This window comes from Tasmannia lanceolata, unplaced genomic scaffold (assembly GCF_043159265.1).
Source record: "Tasmannia lanceolata isolate RefF3 unplaced genomic scaffold, GAP_Taslan_0.1 ptg000016l, whole genome shotgun sequence".
Lineage (NCBI taxonomy): Eukaryota > Viridiplantae > Streptophyta > Magnoliopsida > Canellales > Winteraceae > Tasmannia > Tasmannia lanceolata.
The window spans coordinates 13421735-13439915 of record NW_027518693.1 but is presented as its reverse complement, the minus strand read 5'-3'; the positions used below and the strand labels follow the sequence as shown (position 1 = coordinate 13439915).

Below are 18181 nucleotides of genomic sequence, written 5' to 3'. Positions count from 1 at the left end.
GCTACTACGGGAGGGTGAAAAAGTGGCTGAAAATTAGGGAAAAGAGAAACTCCATTCAGAATAGTCATCTCCTCACTGATGCCCTCTCAATTCCCCCCCCCCCCCCCCCCCACTCTCAAACACATTGTAAGCTAATACTCCATGAGAAGAAAAAAAAAAACTCCGCACCTCCATCGAACTACAATGGCCAGTAGATATAAGAGGAACCTCTTGCTTTCTCAGCCTTCTGTCTCTAGGGCGCCTGGAAGTAAGAACAACTACCTGGTCACCAATGATATCTATTGTTGCCAAGGCATTATAAAACAGCTGATTCATATTAGCACAAAAATGTGTGTTAATGGTGATTTGTGGATCAACAATTCAAACGCATCTTCATCCACGTGTAGGCTTCGCCTTGACCATTAGCACAACAAATCACAGCATTCATACTAAGGCGTCTTTAAATGCCACAAAAAGAATAAAAGAAATAAAAAACTTGCACCTCATTTGAAAATAAGATTATATTTTAGCATAATCTTACCTGTATATTCGACATTAAGGCCTATTTTAACGACATACATAGTAGTACTTTGCGAGCAGAAAAAGCAGAAACTACACCTAATTTCTACCCTTATATTTGTTTAGAAACAGAAATGACAACAGCAATGAACCCATCTGTTTCTTTTATCAGCCAGACAGCAAAAGTAGTACATCAGAATATTAGAGGACATATGACAGACATACCGGATAAATAGAATTTGATCACTGGGTTGGTTCCCCATCGGTCCAATCATCGTTTTTTAAACCCATATTTCTTACGCTCGTAGAATAGATCAGTTTTGGCACTCCCTAAATTGACAATTTTCGGACAACCATCCCTGTCTTTCTCCTGTTGTGTGCACTCTTTACAGTAGTACGCATCAGAAATCCCTACTCCCCCGCAAATAACACACCGGCCCTGAAATGAACCGTAATTGCATTCATCACAGACGCGGACGAGTGTGCAAGGCCGGACATACGAATCACAAATAACACATTTCCCATCATCCTTCTCACACAAACGACCGATGGCAATTCCAGGCTGCTTCCGGCACATGATGAGATCAGGATGGTGCTTCGCCATGTTTTCTCCTCCAACACAAGTTCCTCAGATTCCTGCACCACACACATGTCATCTACATCAAATATCCATCTCTGAGGATGTTATTCTAAACAGCACTTACGCACAGCATTATAAATTCACTAAAGGGGAGAAGACAAGATGCATGGATCTGTTTTAGTTCATGATGAGAAAACACAAGAAAAGAGGTAGAATTTTTGCATCTTCCAGGCTTCAACAGCCAAGAAATCATAAACCCGTACTTGTCAGGGTATCACAACAAGGCTGAGTCTGAAAACACTACCATGTCTATTGTAACTGGTTAGCAAAGGCTAACAAATTGGTTCATGAGCTTGACAGATTCTGGTATTTTTAAAAGCGGTTAGCAAAATAAAAATGTTAAGGCTACAAAGAAACCAAATTACATTTGAACTACATCTTCTGATTTTCAACAGAATCTACAGTTCTCAGATAATTTGGAAAGCACCTGCCACAATTAGCAATAAAAAACATTTGATGTTCAATCATAAGAGACAACCCCACTTATGTCTCTAGGTTGCGCCCGGTGGTGCTGAAGCGGGACCAAATAATATGGCGGATCTTGTTTGTTTGGACAAATTTACCTGACTCACACTAATTTCGATGAAATAATTGACTTTCTCTGGGTCGAAAAGGTAAAGGCCGCCAAGAAACTTGCAGCGAAAAATGCAAGTAAATGAAAATCAATTTTAAACTCAACTTCATCCAGCTGAGGGATCCGAAAGCTCCATATTAGAAAAAATCGTGTTATAACAGGAGGTTTGGGAAGAGGTAGAAGAATCTTCTAGGAGGAGGTGCAGGATGCTTTCCTGCAGTACCTGGGGGAAAAAAGCTAATATTTTTCTTTTGAAAAATAAAGCTGGATAAAATCCCGGTATCGTCATAAATCTCACCAGGGTGGAGAGAGTAGTGGCTAGCTTGGAAGATGCATTAGCGGGATCATATATTTGTCAAGACAATGAATCATCACCTGAGGCTCTTTCACTCCAGGAGCCGGGGTTCATGCAGGGAAAATCCAGAGAATGCAGAGGCCGAGGCATCTGAAAATAAAGAATCGTCTTAAGAAGATTCTCTAGAGTACATTAGCGGGATCATATATTTGTCAAGACAATGAATCATCACCTGAGGCTCTTTCACTCCAGGAGTCGGGGTTCATGCAGGGAGAGGAACCAAATTCTTCGGCATCGTTGGAAAATCCAGAGAATGCGGACCCCGAGGCATCTGAAAATAAAGAATCTACTTAAGAAGAGCCTCTAGAGTTGGAGCTCAGAAATACTTTACAGGTGGTTCTTAATGATGATTTGGCATCTTCCTTGGAAGATTACATGCACGAATCTGAGCGGAAGGCTATGTTAGATTTGGCTAGGAATTTGGGTATCTCATATGAAGAAAATATAGGGCAAACTATAAAGATGATAAAGGACATTGATACAAGGAAATGAGCTGGAAGCTTGGTAAAGAAAGGAAGGTCAAGGGGTTAAGGGAATTGAGGAGCCTGAGTTGGGGAAAGGGAGAAGTTGGGCAAAAGAAGAATAGTTAAGAATGAAGATAATATTTTGGAATGTGAGGAGAAACAGACTGTTTGGAATACAAGAATAGACATAATGATGGTGCTAGAATCAAAGGCTTCAGAGGTGTCGGATTCTCTCATAAATTCTCTGTGGGGAAGAGGGAAAAGGATGGGTTGCACTGGATGCTAGAGGATCAGCGGCAGCATAAACATCATTTGGGAAGAAGCAAAATTCAGAGCCACTAATGTGATAGTAAAGGAATTCTTGCTCTCTATTTAAGTAATATTACAGGCAGAACTCAAAGAATTACAAGGGTTGTGGGGATTTTAATACCGTCAAGTTCCCCCATGAAAAGAATAATGGCGGGAGGATTACATGGAGCATGGCTACTCGTCGAATTTCATTCAGGAAAGCGAGTTGGTGGATCTCCCATTGGAGGGGACAAGATTCAGTTGGACAAACAATCAAGCCAATCTTATCCTATGTTGTCTGGATAGGATGATTATATCCAAGGAGGGAAGACTATTTCCCCGTTATAATATAAAGGGTATTGCTTCGGCCTACTTAAATCAATGCCCATTCTTGTTGGAGTTGAAAGAATCAGTTGGAGAAACCACGGTGATTCGAGCTGGACCTGACACTATGCACCTAATAAGGAAATGCTATATTTTGAGTCGGAAGTTGATTTTGATGAAGGAAAAAAATTAAGGATTGATACCAGTCTCATGGGGAAAGGAAGTGGGTCCGGAAAACGCAGGTACTTAATGAGGCTGACCAGCTGGACGGACTGGAGGAATCTAATCCACCTTCAGAGAAAAATGAGAAAGGGATGGCCTTAAAGTCTAAACATGGGGGGATGGCCTTAAAGCTTGAACATGGGGAAACCCTTAGAGTGAAAGAAAAATGTTGGCAGCAAAAATCCAGGGTTACCTGGCTTAAGGGGACAGAAACATCAAATTCTTCCATAGAATTGCAAATGCTAGGAGGAGAATCAATTCCATTAACTCATTGAGGGATGGTGAAGTGTTGGTTGAAGATAAGGATCAGATTGGAACCATGATCATCAATTACTTCTACAATTTGTACTCATATGAGTGGAGATCGAGGTGGGAAGGGCTGTCCTTCAAAAGGATTAGTCCAGAGTAGAGCAGTTGGCTTGAGAGGGAATCAACAGAGGAAGAGGTATGGGTTACAATCCAGAGTATGAAAAAGGATAAGGCTCCAGGACCCGATGGGTTTCCAATGGCATTCTATCAACGGTATTGGGATCTAATAAAAAAGGAAGTCATGTCTTCCTTGGAGGAGTTTCACCAAAGGATGAGATTAAGACAATAAATACTACATTCATCACTCTCATACTGAAGAAAGGAGTGGTAGAACTGAAGGATTTTTGTCCAATCAGTCTGATACATAGTACAAGATTCGCATCAAAGCGCTTGCCAGAAGAATCAAGTGATGAGTACTATAATCTCTGAATTCCAAGGGGCTTTTGTTCCAGGACGGCAAATACTAGACGGCGTTCTCATAGCTAATAAGGTTGTAGTCGAGAAAGAAGGAACCTGGGGATTATTTACGATCATGTAGACTGGAACTTTCTAAACTTCATAAAAGATGGGATTCTCTCATCGTTGGAGAAACTGGATTAAAAAATGTATAGCTGCCTGCAGCTTTTTTCTCCATCCTTGTTACTGAGGTACCTGCGGGTTTCTTCGGTTCCTCAAGAGGGATAAGGCAAGGAGATCCTATGTTGCTGTATCTATTCATAATAGTGGTGGAAGCATTGAGCACTTTGATTTCTAAGGCGGAAGATCTAGGAGCGATCAGAGGTTTGGAATCAAGTAGAAATGCACATCCAGTCTCCCATCTTTAATTTGCCAATGACACTTATTTTCCTAGAAGAGGAGTGTGTGAGGAAATTGAAAAGAATATTCAAGTGGTTTGAGATAATGTCCAACTTAAAAACTCAAAAAGCTTACTAGCGGGAATCAATATGCATCAAGATGAGGTGAGATATTATGCTCCCATCCTTGGGTGCAAAGGAGAAGAACTACCAATCAACTACATAAGGATAAGGTTACCTTTGGGTTATGGGATTCCAAAATCTGCACTGTGGGATCTTATAGTGGAAAGGATGGAAAGGAAGTTAGCATCCTGGAAGAAGCATCATATCTCCTTCGGCGGAAGCATTACGCTTATAAAGGCGGCGCTATCCAATTTTCCAGTTTACTTCATGTCCTTGTACAAGGTACCGGCATCTATAGCAAAAGATGAAAAGGTTGCAAAGAAAGTTTCTATGGGAGGAGATGAAGGCAAAAAGAAGCTTAAGCACTTGATGAATTGGCGAAAGATCATTAGGTTAAAGAAACAAGGTGGATTAGGAATTGGAAACATAAAGGTGAGAAATAAGGCTCTTCTATGGAAATGGTTGTGCCGCTTTGGAGAACAAAACTCTTTCTGGCATGAAACAAATGATGACAAATATGGGCGGGGTTTGGGGGATGAGAGAGTAAAAACCCTCCTTTAGGCGAAGGCCCAGGTGTATGGAAAGCCCATCTACGAGTCTAGGTCAAACTGTGAACCCTTGTTAGGTTTAAGGTGGGGAGAGAAGGTGGGACAAGGTTTTGGGTGGATCAGTGAGTCTCAACTCTGCCATGCATTCCCGAGCTTATAGCTTTTATTGACCGAGAGGGAGGCAAAAGTGCGAAACTACATGGAGGGGGTGATGGGAATGTAGTTTGGTCTCTTAGGCTTAGGCATAACCTTAATTTTGGTCTTTAAGGTCCTCAAAGACAATGAAATCAAGGTTTGAAATTTCAGTTTCAGTTTCGGCCTCAGCCAAAAATGAAATTCCGGTAGAAATTTTGGTGGCAATTTCGGTTTCGATGGAAATTTCAGTGTAAATCTTATAATTTTGGCCGAAATTTTTTAATTTCAGTTTCAGTTTTAAATTTCGGTCCCTGCCAAAATCCAAAATTTCGGATTTCAGCCGAAATTTAAAACCATGAATGAAATAGAGTGTAGCCCCCTCTTGTCGCATATGTAATCCTCTTACTGCTCTTCTAACCAATCCTCTTACTGCTCTTCTAACCAATCGGTTTCACTCATTTTTCTACAAGTTCGCTTTCCCTCTCAGAAGAGACTCTCGTTCTGCATGAGTATGAAAATCAAGGGCACCCCTCGCGTAGTTGCCTTTGCATGGACGGTGGGGAGGGAAAAGATCAACAATTGTGATTGTCTGAAAAGAGTGTGCGCCTTCCAAGCTAGTGTGTCTTGTGCAGGAGTTGTGAGGAAACATTGGAGCATCTTCTTATTCACTGCCCTTCTCTTATCATCTGTGTATGTGCCTCCTTAATTGCGTTGGGTTATCGTGGGCATTCGCAAGATCCATAAAGCATATCATCCTCGAGTGGTGTGGAGGTCCTTTTGGCGAGACTGGCCAAGGAGTAAGGACGTTACTTATGCAATGATATGGCATCCATGGAAAGAGCGCAACAACCGAATCTTCAAGGATACAACACGGGGATGGGGGAAATTATTAGCCGGTATAAAAATCAACCTCATTCATTGGAGCAAGAGTGGTGAGGATGCACCATGGTACAATGACGGTGAAATTATTGGAAAGTGACAATGGAGGAAAAAAGAAAATGAGTGTTAGTAACACCGAGGTGGTCCACTCCTTCCCCAGGGTGGTTCAAACTGAATTATGACGGCAGTGCAAAAGGAAATCCTGGTTGGGCGAGGATTAGAGGTTTAATCCAAGATTCTATGGGCCGAAAGATAATGTCCTTCTTAGGCCCTGTAGGTTTCGGAGACGCTAATGAAGCGGAGGTGAAGGCATTGCTGTGGGGATAGAAAGATACATGGCTACTGGGCGTGGCCCATTGATGGTTGAAGGTGACTCGGCCAATGTTATAGCGTGGGCTTGCAATAAAGTTGAGGAACTATGGTAGGTAGGATGAAATTAGAGATCTGGTGATGATCATATCACCTAATTTCCAGCATAGAAGAAGATCAACAATTGAATATTGGGATGAGTTGGCTAAGTCCAGAGAGGAGAGGGATGAGATACTGCTTCAGGTTGATGGCAGATGATGATGTTGGTGTCTCAGGACTGTTCCTGCAAGTGTTACTGGTATAGTCTATGAATTGGGTTTGTTTCCATTGGCTGTTTGCTGCCTGCTTCGCCTGCATCTGCTTGCTGCTGGTTGCTCCAATAGGCCATCAGTGCAGTGGTTGCAAACTTGCACCTATGTCCACCTGCTGGACTTATGGTTGCTGCCCATCTGTTAGTGGGGCTGGCTGTTTCATTCCCCGTCAATCGATGGAGGGGCTCTGCATCTCTCTCATCTGTTGTAGTGGAATCTATTTTTCTGTCTATTTTGGTCTCTTGGGTTTTCTCCATAATCATGTGCATTAGTGGGGCTCCTAGACCCCTTGATGTATTTCGGTTTTTACATGGATAAAGTTATTGTTATTTCTCAAAAAAAATCCTGCTGCTATCTGCTTACTGGAGAGCAGAATTTCCTCTGTATTGAGTACACTGGATTGTATATTCATTCCTTCAGGGGGTGTTAAACTTGGTATAGTCTTATTGGGGCTTTGCTTTAAAAGTGTTACACTGTTGGGATGCCTTGTCCAAGTCGTTGTAGTAAGTTTACAGCCATAAATGAAATTGTTACCTTTCGAAGAAAAGAATGTTAGGATGTGAACAGTAAGTTCTAGCATGTGATGCCTCTTGTGTAGGCATTGGAGGAGCATTGGAGGAGTTTTGAGCCAAGAGGGTCATCTTATAGTATTTTTCAGTGATAAGTTAAACGGGGCAAAGCAGCCATACTCAACATATGATAAGGAGTTCTACGTCGTCGTACAGTCAGTATGAAAGACATTATACTCACTAGCACGAAACAAGCAGGCACTAGTGGCTCAGATGACAAGTACTATGGAACCTACATCGTTCTCAGAGGATATTGTGATTTAGAAATGGGTAGAGGCAATAGCAAAGGAGATCAATGTGCTCTACAAAAATGATACATGGGAGGTTATTCCTAGAACACTAGGTAAGAATCACATTGGTTGCAAATGAGTTTGGAAGTTGAAACAAAAGGCCAAGGGCAACATAGATAGATAAAAAGCACGCCTAGTGGCAAAAGGATATAATTAATAACAAGGACTAGACTATGATGAAACACCCAGTCCTATTGCAAGGAATACTAATATAAGATTAATCATTGCACTAGCAAATATGCTTGGATAGCTTTTGTCACAAATGGATGTCAAGAATGCTTTCTTGCAAGTCCACCTAAAGGAAGAAGTATGCACGGAGCAGACAAAAGGCTATTGAACAACATACAAGGGTAAGTTTCTGTAAAAAGGTCAAAAAGGCAAATTATGGGCTAAAGCAAGTGCCTCGAGCATGGTTTGAGAGACTACATAGTTCATTCAACATACATTACTATCAAAGGAGTAAGTCAGAAAACTACTTGTTTGTGAGAAATATTCAGGTATCACACTGGTTTGGTTTATGTTGATATTATTCCCACCGAAAGTTGCAGAAGAAATAGAAAGGATGGAAAAGAGTCTTAGAGAAGACTTTGATATGAAAGACCTTGGAGATTTGCTTTGCTTCCAAGGTGTTGAAATTGTGGGCACCAATGGATGAAAACGACCCAAATGAAGAATATAACAGTTCTGAATATATACTGACCAACCTGAAGGCTATGTTGAGTACGGAGAAGAAAATAAAGAATGTAAGATAAGTAAATCATTATAAGGACTAAAACAAGTACCTAGATATTGGAATAAAAAATTCGACAGGAGAATTTTTTTTTTTTAATTTATTTGAATGGCAAAGAAGAAATTCATGTGTTCACAAAAGGAACATGCAATTCATGTGTGGTAATTTTTTATTCATTTTAATGGCAACTCATGTGTCGTAATAATGTGCCAAATATGGAAGTAAAAAATGAAACTAAAAGATACTTATCCCAAGTATTTGATATCATGGATCTATGTCCTATAGATGTGATGATGTATATAAAAATTTTGAGACAAAAAGGAAAAATTCAACCAATCTGATAATGAACCAAGTAGTACTCCATAAACCCAAGTCTAAATGGGAAAAAAATAATGGTCTAAATGGGAAAAAAATAATGGTGAGCTATGAATCAACCTGATTATGCTAGGATTATAAGAAGTCTAATACATGCAATGAGTTGCACTACACCTGAGATTGCTTACTCGGTAGGTAAGATAAGTAGATTTAAAATCAATCTTAGGAATAGCAATGTGTGCATTCAAACACTTTAGAAGCCAAAATTTAGGGCATAGAAGTGTTTCAATCCAATTTTAAGGCACTGAAGTTATTCATAAGCTCTAGAGATTATTGAAGCTGAAAGAAATCAGCAACAAAATAAGATCCAAATAATAACCCTGTGGGGAAAAAATTAACTGATCTACGAACAAAAGCGTTACCCTAATGGATAACCTAACAGCAATGATAGAATCAAAATATAACCGAACAACGTTTTATTTCACAAAAAATTCAATTGATTGAGAGAGATTAGAAACCTTAGACGAGTATAGAGATTAGAAACCTCACTCGATCGGCGAAAAAAATACGAAGAAGAATATGGAGATTTCTTACTTTGCTGCCCCTGCAATGAGGAAAAGAGGAAGAATTATGAGGAGACGGAAAATGAAAAATACGAAGTGAGGAGGGTTCGAGAAATTACAGGATGCTTCGATTCAACCAACGGCTGAGATTAAGGCCTACCAAAATCAATGGTTTAGCTTTTCCTTGGTCCGATAAATAGGGGTGGAACTCGAGTAGGGTTCAACCCCAAAAAAAAAGTGGGGTTGTGTTGGGTATCTTTCGGGTCCGGTCCAGGTTCGGGTTGAGTTTTTCTAACCCGGGTTAAGTTCAGGTTGGATTGAGTTGAGGGGTTCAGACAACCCGACCCGAGTGAAACACGACATTTTTTTAGGAAAATGATATCTTGGCCAAGTGTTTCGATAAACATGCACTCCACTTGTTTGTCGTGTAGTATTTAGGGTGTGTTTGGCGTACCGTTTGAAATAGCATTTAAAACGCCGTTTGGCAAAACGGTGTTTTGCCCAACGGCGTTTTCATATTTGGTTGGCCAGATCAAAACGGCATATTAAACGGCAAACGGAGGTATTGTGTGTTTGGTTGCAAATGCCCCAAAACAGAGTTTTAGCGGTAAAATGACCAAAAAGGACATTTTTTGGTTGGCCTCAATGTAACTCGACTACTCTCTCATTAGGCCCAATATTAAAAGGTCATTAGGATCTCATTCAAACACTACTAAAATTAAACATCATTGCCACAAAAAAAAAGGCTATACCCTTGGGGTTCTTCTCCTTCTTCTTCTTAACGGCCGGATTTGCAGGATTTGACGGACGAGTGGAGGCGCTGAGGCAGTGAGGCGTGAGAGGGTTTGCAACTTTGCAAAGTAGATGAAGAAAGTAAGAAACTAGGGTTTTTTTTAATTCTTTTGTCTTTAAAAAATCAAAATTAAGTGATCATATAATGATATCAGCAGCCCCTTGTTTTGAATTAAATATTAACAATTTAACAAATTTGTGTCCTCAAGAATGATATTAACACCCCCACTTTTTTGGTATTTGACGTTACCCATAAAATCACAAGCATATACGTAAAAATGGGTTTTGGTGAGGGCAAATACGTAAAAACCCACAGCCCAAAAACTCCGTTCAAAACGGCGTTTTGCAAACGGACCTCCCCCCCTCCGTTTGCAAAACACCGTTTTGAGAGTTCAAAACGGTGTTTCAAACGGCGTTTCAAATGGTGGTTGCGCACCCAAACACTCCCAAACGGCCATTTGGCCCCAAAACGGTGTTTCAAATGCCAAACGATGTTTTAAACGGTACACCAAACACGCACTTAAAGGGTTTAAAGAGCTTTTCGAGAACCGTAACATCCTCTGAAATCCCTTTAAATACTACGTGACAAACAAGTGGAGCGCTTGTTTATCGAAACATCTTGGCGCAGATATTATTTCCCTTCTTTTATTATTATTTTTTTAGTTTTTATTTTGTACATTTAAAGCTTAAAAACTCGAGTTGGATCGGGTTGGAACTCGGGTTTTGGTTCAGGTTCAGGTTCGGGTTGAATAGATGATTCCTCAGGTAGTATTCGGGTTAACCTCTACCCAACCCGAGTTGCACCCATATCGATAGAGACCTAAGGAAATGATTTTAGGGGCATAACCTATTTACGTTAGCCCAACAAATGAACGGTTTGGATCATCCCTATGAAGTGGGCTGTACATACTTTTTAAAGAATACTGCACTATGCACGAGCAATACTTGGATGCGCGCCTTCGCAACGTACTAAAATCAACAGGAAACAGGGGGTGTAGAAATATCAAACAGGGGGTGTGGAAATATCAGACCATCGAATTGATATTGCCACACTCCCTGCTATTATTTTGGTAGAACCGCTATAGTTGTCGTATGTACAACAATACATGAATGAGATTATACAACAATAAAAGATTCGAGATCTCGTATTATAGTTGGAAAATCTCTCAAACAATTTTCCCTAGTTTGACATTCGAAGTATGTCTTAGTTTGAAATTGATCAAGAAATGTTTTTCCTACGATCCATGCAGGGCCTTTGCAAAGACTCAGGCGACAAACACCCAGAGGCATATTAGCAAAAAATCAAAGGCCACACACACAGGGGTTTTAGGGAAATGATTTCAGAACTTCAATATTTGATAAAGATGCGTGGATCATCTTGTCGTGTAGTGTTTAAGGGCTTGTATGAGCTTTTTGAGAACTGTAATATTCCTATGACAGCCCTATAAATACTACACGACAAGATGTTACAAGGCTCTGTTTCAGGTTGAAATCATTTCCCTTGTTTTACACCTATTTTATGTCTAAGGCTCTGTTTCTTCCGACATAAAATGGGCATCAAGACAAATTTTTTGGTCATTTTAAGTGGAAAAAATGGGCGTAAGATTTGTTTTTCGCCCATTTTATGTCGAAAGAAATGGATCATAACAAGAGGAAGGCAACAATCTCAATCACATGAGGACTTTTTCTAGCAACCATGAATTTTTTTTCCACTCGATACAGTAGTTTATCGAGTGGGTGTGAGAAGTGGCTAAAAAACCAAGGAAAAAAAAATCATTCATACTTTCAGTGGAGTTTTTTGTTTCCTGTTTTTTTAGGCTTATCTTACCCTCTCCTCAGCCAATCCCTATCGTGTCTTCCTCACCATTAGGTAAGCTCTATGAACATGACAATGACCACATCCCAACTCAAATCCTTTTAAAAATGTCTCAGTCAACGTAGGCAGATATAGACAACAAAACCCATGTTTAAACTATTATATATTTTAGAGTGGTCTTTGTGGCATTTTGTGTTTGAAGTCGGCAATGAGGTATAAACTAGTAATTGTATTGGAATCGAATTTAACCTGATAAAGTCCAAAACGATGAAACAAGATACATAGTGATGGAAAAATGAATACTTTCATTGATAGTGCCACTCCTTTTATCTTATGCATGGGATACCGTCGAGGAGTGTGTAAATTTTGGACCGTCGAGGCCTATAAAAATAATACTACGCTCCTCTATATGAGTGTGGGAGACGCTTTTTGAGAATTAAAAGAATCGCTTGGGTTAGTAACAAGAAAAGGCACTTTTAGAAGCAATGGAGATGAAGAGCAAGGTTTGTGTCACGGGAGCTGCGGGATATATTGGATCTTGGCTTGTTAACAAGCTCCTCCAAGAGGGGTGCACCGTCCATGCAACTCTAAGAAACTTGGGTCTCTCTCTCTCTCTCTCTCTCTCTCTCTCTCTCTCTCTCTCTCTGGCGGAGCCACATCTAGCATGGGTTGACCACGGCCCCCCAAGTGGCAAAATCTCTTTTATCACTACAACAAAAAGGGTTTTACCTGCGTTCACGAATGCCGCTAAATACATTTACCGGCATTCCTGAACGCAGGTAATAGCTAGTAAGCGCCCCCCAATGACCAATGGAGGCAAAGTGTAAATTAGTCCCTCTCTCTCTCTCTCTCTCATTCTTTTCATGAAATGCAGATGACACTGCTAAGACTGGGCTTCTCAAAAGCCTTCCAAATGCAGACACCAGACTTGAGTTATTCAAAGCCGATATCTATGATGCTGATGAGTTTGATTTGGCAATCGATGGCTGTGAGTTTGTTTTCCATGTTGCCACACCTTTGCATCACAACACCCACAGCTCCAAGGTTTGTGTAGGAATTATTAGTATTGTTCTTAGTATTTTAACAAGTAATGTTTTAAAACTCGACGACTCGGCTCGGAACTCGGCCGAGTCGACGCGGATTTGCGGTGGCCTCGTTTTGGAGTCCCAAACTCGGTGAGTCCTGGCCGAGTCGTGGCTATTTTGAAGTATTAAACTCATATTCCATCCTAACTTCAACCATTCAAAAAAAAAAGAAGATAAGATTTACAGGAGAGAAACGTACCTATAGCCGTAGAGAAAACCTCTATAATACCCTAACTCATGAAGAAGAAGAAGAAGTAGTTCATTTTTTTACTCGATCTATAATATGATTTTGTGAAATGATAAATACGCCCCCTTTCATTACCTGAGGCAGCCCCTCCAATGTAAAATAGTAGTCATAAATACCTTAGAGAGGGGGCTGTCCCGAGTAAAACGAAGGGGTGATTTGAATAAAACAAAGGGGCAAATACATTATTATTATTTTTTTGGGCAATGCAATACACAGTGAAGTTGTCAATTCCAGCCTGACTTTTGCAGCTTTGCTCGTCTTATTCTCTACCTCGTTCTGGGTGTGGGTGCCCTAGACCGCCATTTAAGAAGACAAGGATATAATTCTTTTATATGGTGTAAGCCTGCCATGGACGGTTTGGATCATCCTCTAGTGTGGTTTGTACAGTACTTCTAGAAAAGTAAGGGACTATAAGGGCTTACACCATATAAAATATCCTTTTTTGATATATATTACCTCTTTCCTTTGGTTATTAAAAAATATTTCTAAATTTTCTTACATTTTTAACACCTGAAAAACAAAAAGATAACTTAAACTAAACCTATTCAACATTTACTTAGATGGACCTTCAATTTATGAGAATATGCCTCCAATTAAATCATAATCATATCATTATACTAAAAAAATTTCCAAGAAAAATTTCCCATCAAAAATGTTTTTCTTGCATGTATTTTTTAAAAAATTAGAGGGCTTGCACTTGGTTAGATGATCTAAATTATTCATTTGTTGGGCCCTACTTAAATGGGTTTGGATTTTTGTATTTTTTTTTCATTTATTTTTTAATAAAAAATAACGACTCATCTAATTTGGCCGTGTCAACCGCCTTCTTGGCCGCGTCAACCGTGTCCGCGCCGAGTCGGCAAGGATTTTCTTCAGCCGCGCGTAGAATCCGCATTTTTAAACACTGATTTTAAGTTTCGAAGAAAAGAGAGGAAAAGCTGAAACCCCATTTAAGGTTCTGTCATTTGCAGCCACTATTTTTCAAGAGAAAATGGCCACCTGGGATAAGAGATTGAGAGAGAGGGAGAGAGAAAGAGGATGTGTTATTTTCTTCTCCTTCTCCCCTGATTTTTTCTTCTTCTCCCGTCCCTTAGTTTTAAAAGTCTGCAAGGTAACTTTTCTCCTAAAAGGGGCCGAATAACGGAATGCTTGAGGGAGAATTTATCAGTGTTTATACGGCACTCATAGCATGGGTGGTGCCCACCATTTTACACATGTTTTGATGGGGTGGGAGGCTGGGAGCTACCATTTTATACCCATGCATAGTATGGGCTATCAAGGCTAGTGTGTGTGTGCACGCGCGCGTAGAGAGAGATGAATGAGTTTTACAAAAAATTAATGTTCGTCTATCTATTGACTTTTTTTGTTTTGATTTTTCATCTTTCTCCTCTCCTTCCCATGTTCATGTTTTTATTCGTACATAATGATTTATATCTTATTTCATACATGCTCTCTTCCTTCAATCGCATGTTCTCAACACGTTGGACTCTCACTCATGTTTCAACTTGTAATTCTTATTTTATTATATGAATTTTTCATCAAAATATCATGAATTTAAAACAGTATAAGGACACTACTGAAGCGGCGGTAGCTGGGGTGAAGAGCATTTTGGGGTCTTGCACGAGATCGAGAACGGTAAAGCGACTAATCTATACAGGATCCATCACAGCTGCATCACCATTGAAAGAGGACAACACTGGCTTCAAAGACTTCATTGATGAATCCTGTTGGACACCTCTCAATCTCTTATCTTCACATTTCAGTGATTCTGAGCTGGTCAGTTCCATCTTACTCCATCAAGACCTCTGGTTTTTGCACCTGTCTTGATCATTGTACTCTTTAGAGATAATCCTTGATATTAAACAAATTAATCCTCTTTCAGAATAAGTATTATTGATTATTGAATCAACTCGTATTGTCATGGAAGAAACCACCTATACCAACATTTTGTTAGAAACCAAAGAATGTGAAAAGAAAATTCGTAAGTTATGGGTTAATGCTCTGAAAATCCTTCTTAAACCAAAATATTAAGTCACCAAATCGAGTTACAATCAGATATTTATACTAGTTGCAAAAAAGATTAATGATGAAGATTTCCTAAAACATAAAAATGTGAAAAACTCCTATCAAACGATGTTGGATCTATTTAAAATATACCTCAATCCGACAGTCAGATGATCAAAAGTTACTTCCAAAATAGTTTTTGCGCACATGTAGTACGCCTTTATATATATTCGCAGTCATGTTTACATTGAAAATTCTGTGTTATTTCTTAAAAGAGGAATGATAGATGCAAGGGCCCTCTTTATGCAAAGGCTAAAGAAGGGCCCTTGAATAGATCCATGTCATTAAGTGCAACCGAATTCAGTTTCTCAACCGACTTTTACAATGACGTGGATCTATTCAAGGGGCCTTCTCCGGCCCTTGCATAAAGAAGGCCCTTGCATCTATCATTCCTTTTCTTAAAAACCTCTCTTGAATTTGTTTTTCTATTAAGTTCAACTCAATTCACGGACTTTTCGAGTCAACTCATCATGTTCTAGCACTATGATTATAAGTTATATAACAAAAGGTAATGGAGGCCGTGGTTTTGAATAACAGAGATGTGGTCTTGTTGTAGGCATATGTATCTTCAAAGACAGAATCAGAGAAGGTGGTGTTGAGCTGCTGTAACAATGAAAAAGATGGATTGGAGGTGGTAAGCCTAGCTTGTGGCGTTGTTGGAGGAGACACCCTTCTTCCCCATCTGCCTTGGAGCACACATCTCCTCGTATCAGAATTTACGGGTAATGTCGTCAGTAATCTAAGATGGCTTGAAAGATTGTTAGGTTCAGTTCCTCTGGTGCACATCGATGACGTTTGTGAAGCCCATGTCTTCTGCATGAAAGCACCTTCCATGTCTGGTAGATTTCTATGTGCATGTGCCTACCCGACAACAGCAGAGATCGAAAATTACTACAGAGAGAAATATACCAAACTTTTTGTAGCAAAAGGGTATGATATTGTGGTAAAATCTTGTTTCTTTTTTTCTATATTTTCCCTTTATTATATAGTGCATGGTTCATTTTCTTGAAAAATGTTGAAATTTGCATCTACATAGTAAAGGGAGAGACCAGTGTAATCCTAACATGAAAAGTCCCCAACGAACTTTATGTTGGCCCACTTTGAAGGATCGATTATGCGTGTTTTGATCATAAGAGAAAGGTAAGGGTGCTTGGGAGATTCACGGCCAAAGGACACTTGTCGAGCTCCACCAAAAAGCCAAGTGTAAAACCAAAATAAAAAGAACTTCTATAAATATCAAAACACACTCACAGGAGATTACAACACTTGCTCTCCCTTGAACTTTAGCCCTTGAAGTTTCTCTCTAAGCTTTTCCTTGAAGTTCTTAAGCTTACCATCTCTACACAAAGACTCCATACTTGTAGACTCAAGACACACCTAAAAAAAGCAAATACATTAACCACAAAGTTGTAGTTCCCATGAGTCATCTAGGTATCCTAAGCAACAACATAGGAAATCACCATTTGACTCTTTCATCATCCACCTAGACATAAAGACTCTAGGAAACACAAAGACTCTTTATATTTTCTATACACAATAACTTCTTAGAAGACTACAATGACTTTTCACAAAATCCAAGCATATTAATTTTATTTATAATTTCCAGCACTTTATTTGGGAGGCATTTTAGCTTGCAATGTAATCTTAATGGGCCTTAGGAATAAACATTGAGATACAAATATATAATAAATATTACTAATCCCATAAAAAGTTCATTTTATAGGCTTATTTATCAAATCGCATATATGTCACAATATATAGACTTTTAAGCCATTCATTTAAAGTATCTGGCATTAGACGCTGTTGATTTAATCATAATAAGGCAAATTGTGGGTAGAAATCCCCATCATTGCTTCTTCTAGTCGTCAATTGAAGCATTCTACGAAAATATTTTCAGTGTGCAAATGTGTTTGAAAACAAAAGATTTATGTAGGTACTTCGAGGTGTCATAATTAAGTTGGCACTAATCACCCATCTTCAAGAGATTTGTAGATTTTGATAATATGCAATTTCACTGCAGGTATGGTGAAGGACAAGAAAGAGGAACTCAATGCAGTACCAAAAAGCTAATTGATATGGGGTTCGAGTATAGATGGGATATGAAGAGTACATTAGACGAGAGCATGGAATGTGCAAGGAGGATGGGTGTTTTGATGTAATTAACAACTTCGTGGTGATCTTTAACTTAATAAATTTCATGGGATTAGTGTTCATGTACTTATTTTTATTGTGGAAATGCAGAGACTGTCTAATTGTGTATTGAGATGGTGTTTATATGTTGTAATTGCATAAATCTCCACCGATGTGTAAGGAGTTCCAATAAAGTGAAGAGATCAACGTAATTGTTTCAGTTATAGGGCAAGAAAGTGTTACGCACCCAACATGCTCATGGAAGCATAATTAAAGTTGTTGAAGATCGGTTTTCAAGGTGCATCATAAAAAAACTGCTATATTTATGCCTCAAATTCGCTCCAAGTGTCATGTGACCTCTTCGTTTACAATTTAATTAGGCCCGGAGTGCCTGCGTATGTGACAACTACAAGGGCCTTTGGATTAAAATCCTAGATGCCCTAATGCCAATGGTTAAATTTTATTCCATTGGAATATTTAGTTTTGCTTAGTTCAGCACTAATTGCTTTGGATGCCGTGATGATAATTTAAGAGTAAATAAAAATATAAGAACGAACTAGCCCAAAAATAGAGGATCTCTCCTTGTGATATTCAAAATTGTAGGAACTCCTTCACGAATTTCTACAATGTATGAAACACCCTTTGCAGTTTACTAAATATATGGGAAATCGAAAATAAAATTAGGGTGGTTGTAAATTCACGCCCTTCTAGGATAAATTCACCCCCTTTTACCGGTTGTGAAGCTACAACCAGTACAATCTCTCTCTCTCTCTCTCTCTCTCTCTCTCTCTCTCGTACAACCAACAC

General features: G+C 39.4%; 1 protein-coding gene and 1 pseudogene across 5 annotated transcripts; one reads left to right on the top strand and one right to left on the bottom strand.

Moving 5' to 3' along the window:
- Window positions 1-485: 485 nt before the first annotated feature.
- Window positions 486-9383, bottom strand: LOC143848385 (PHD finger-like domain-containing protein 5A pseudogene; annotated as a pseudogene). 3 transcript variants are annotated; one of them, XR_013235379.1, is made up of 3 exons: window positions 9196-9305; window positions 2240-2338; window positions 486-1134 (listed from the first exon to the last, which is right to left on the bottom strand). The product of XR_013235379.1 is annotated as a PHD finger-like domain-containing protein 5A pseudogene, transcript variant X2 (transcript). The 3 variants fall into 3 exon arrangements; XR_013235380.1 differs by lacking the exon at window positions 2240-2338 and having other exon boundaries at window positions 9272-9383; XR_013235378.1 differs by lacking the exon at window positions 2240-2338 and having other exon boundaries at window positions 9196-9353.
- A 2863-nt stretch (window positions 9384-12246) lies between these two features.
- On the top strand, window positions 12247-17594 carry LOC143848647 (NADPH HC-toxin reductase 1-like). Of its 2 annotated transcripts, none has more exons than XM_077357641.1 (5): window positions 12247-12448; window positions 12723-12892; window positions 14744-14956; window positions 15801-16174; window positions 17265-17594. In XM_077357641.1, the coding sequence occupies exons 1-5, from the start codon at window positions 12334-12336 to the stop codon at window positions 17401-17403; spliced, it is 1011 nt and encodes a 336-aa protein (XP_077213756.1). In that variant the 5' UTR covers window positions 12247-12333; the 3' UTR covers window positions 17404-17594. The 2 variants fall into 2 exon arrangements, with proteins under 2 accessions (XP_077213756.1, XP_077213757.1); XM_077357642.1 differs by having other exon boundaries at window positions 15801-16187; window positions 17265-17392.
- The last annotated feature ends 587 nt before the right edge of the window (window positions 17595-18181 follow it).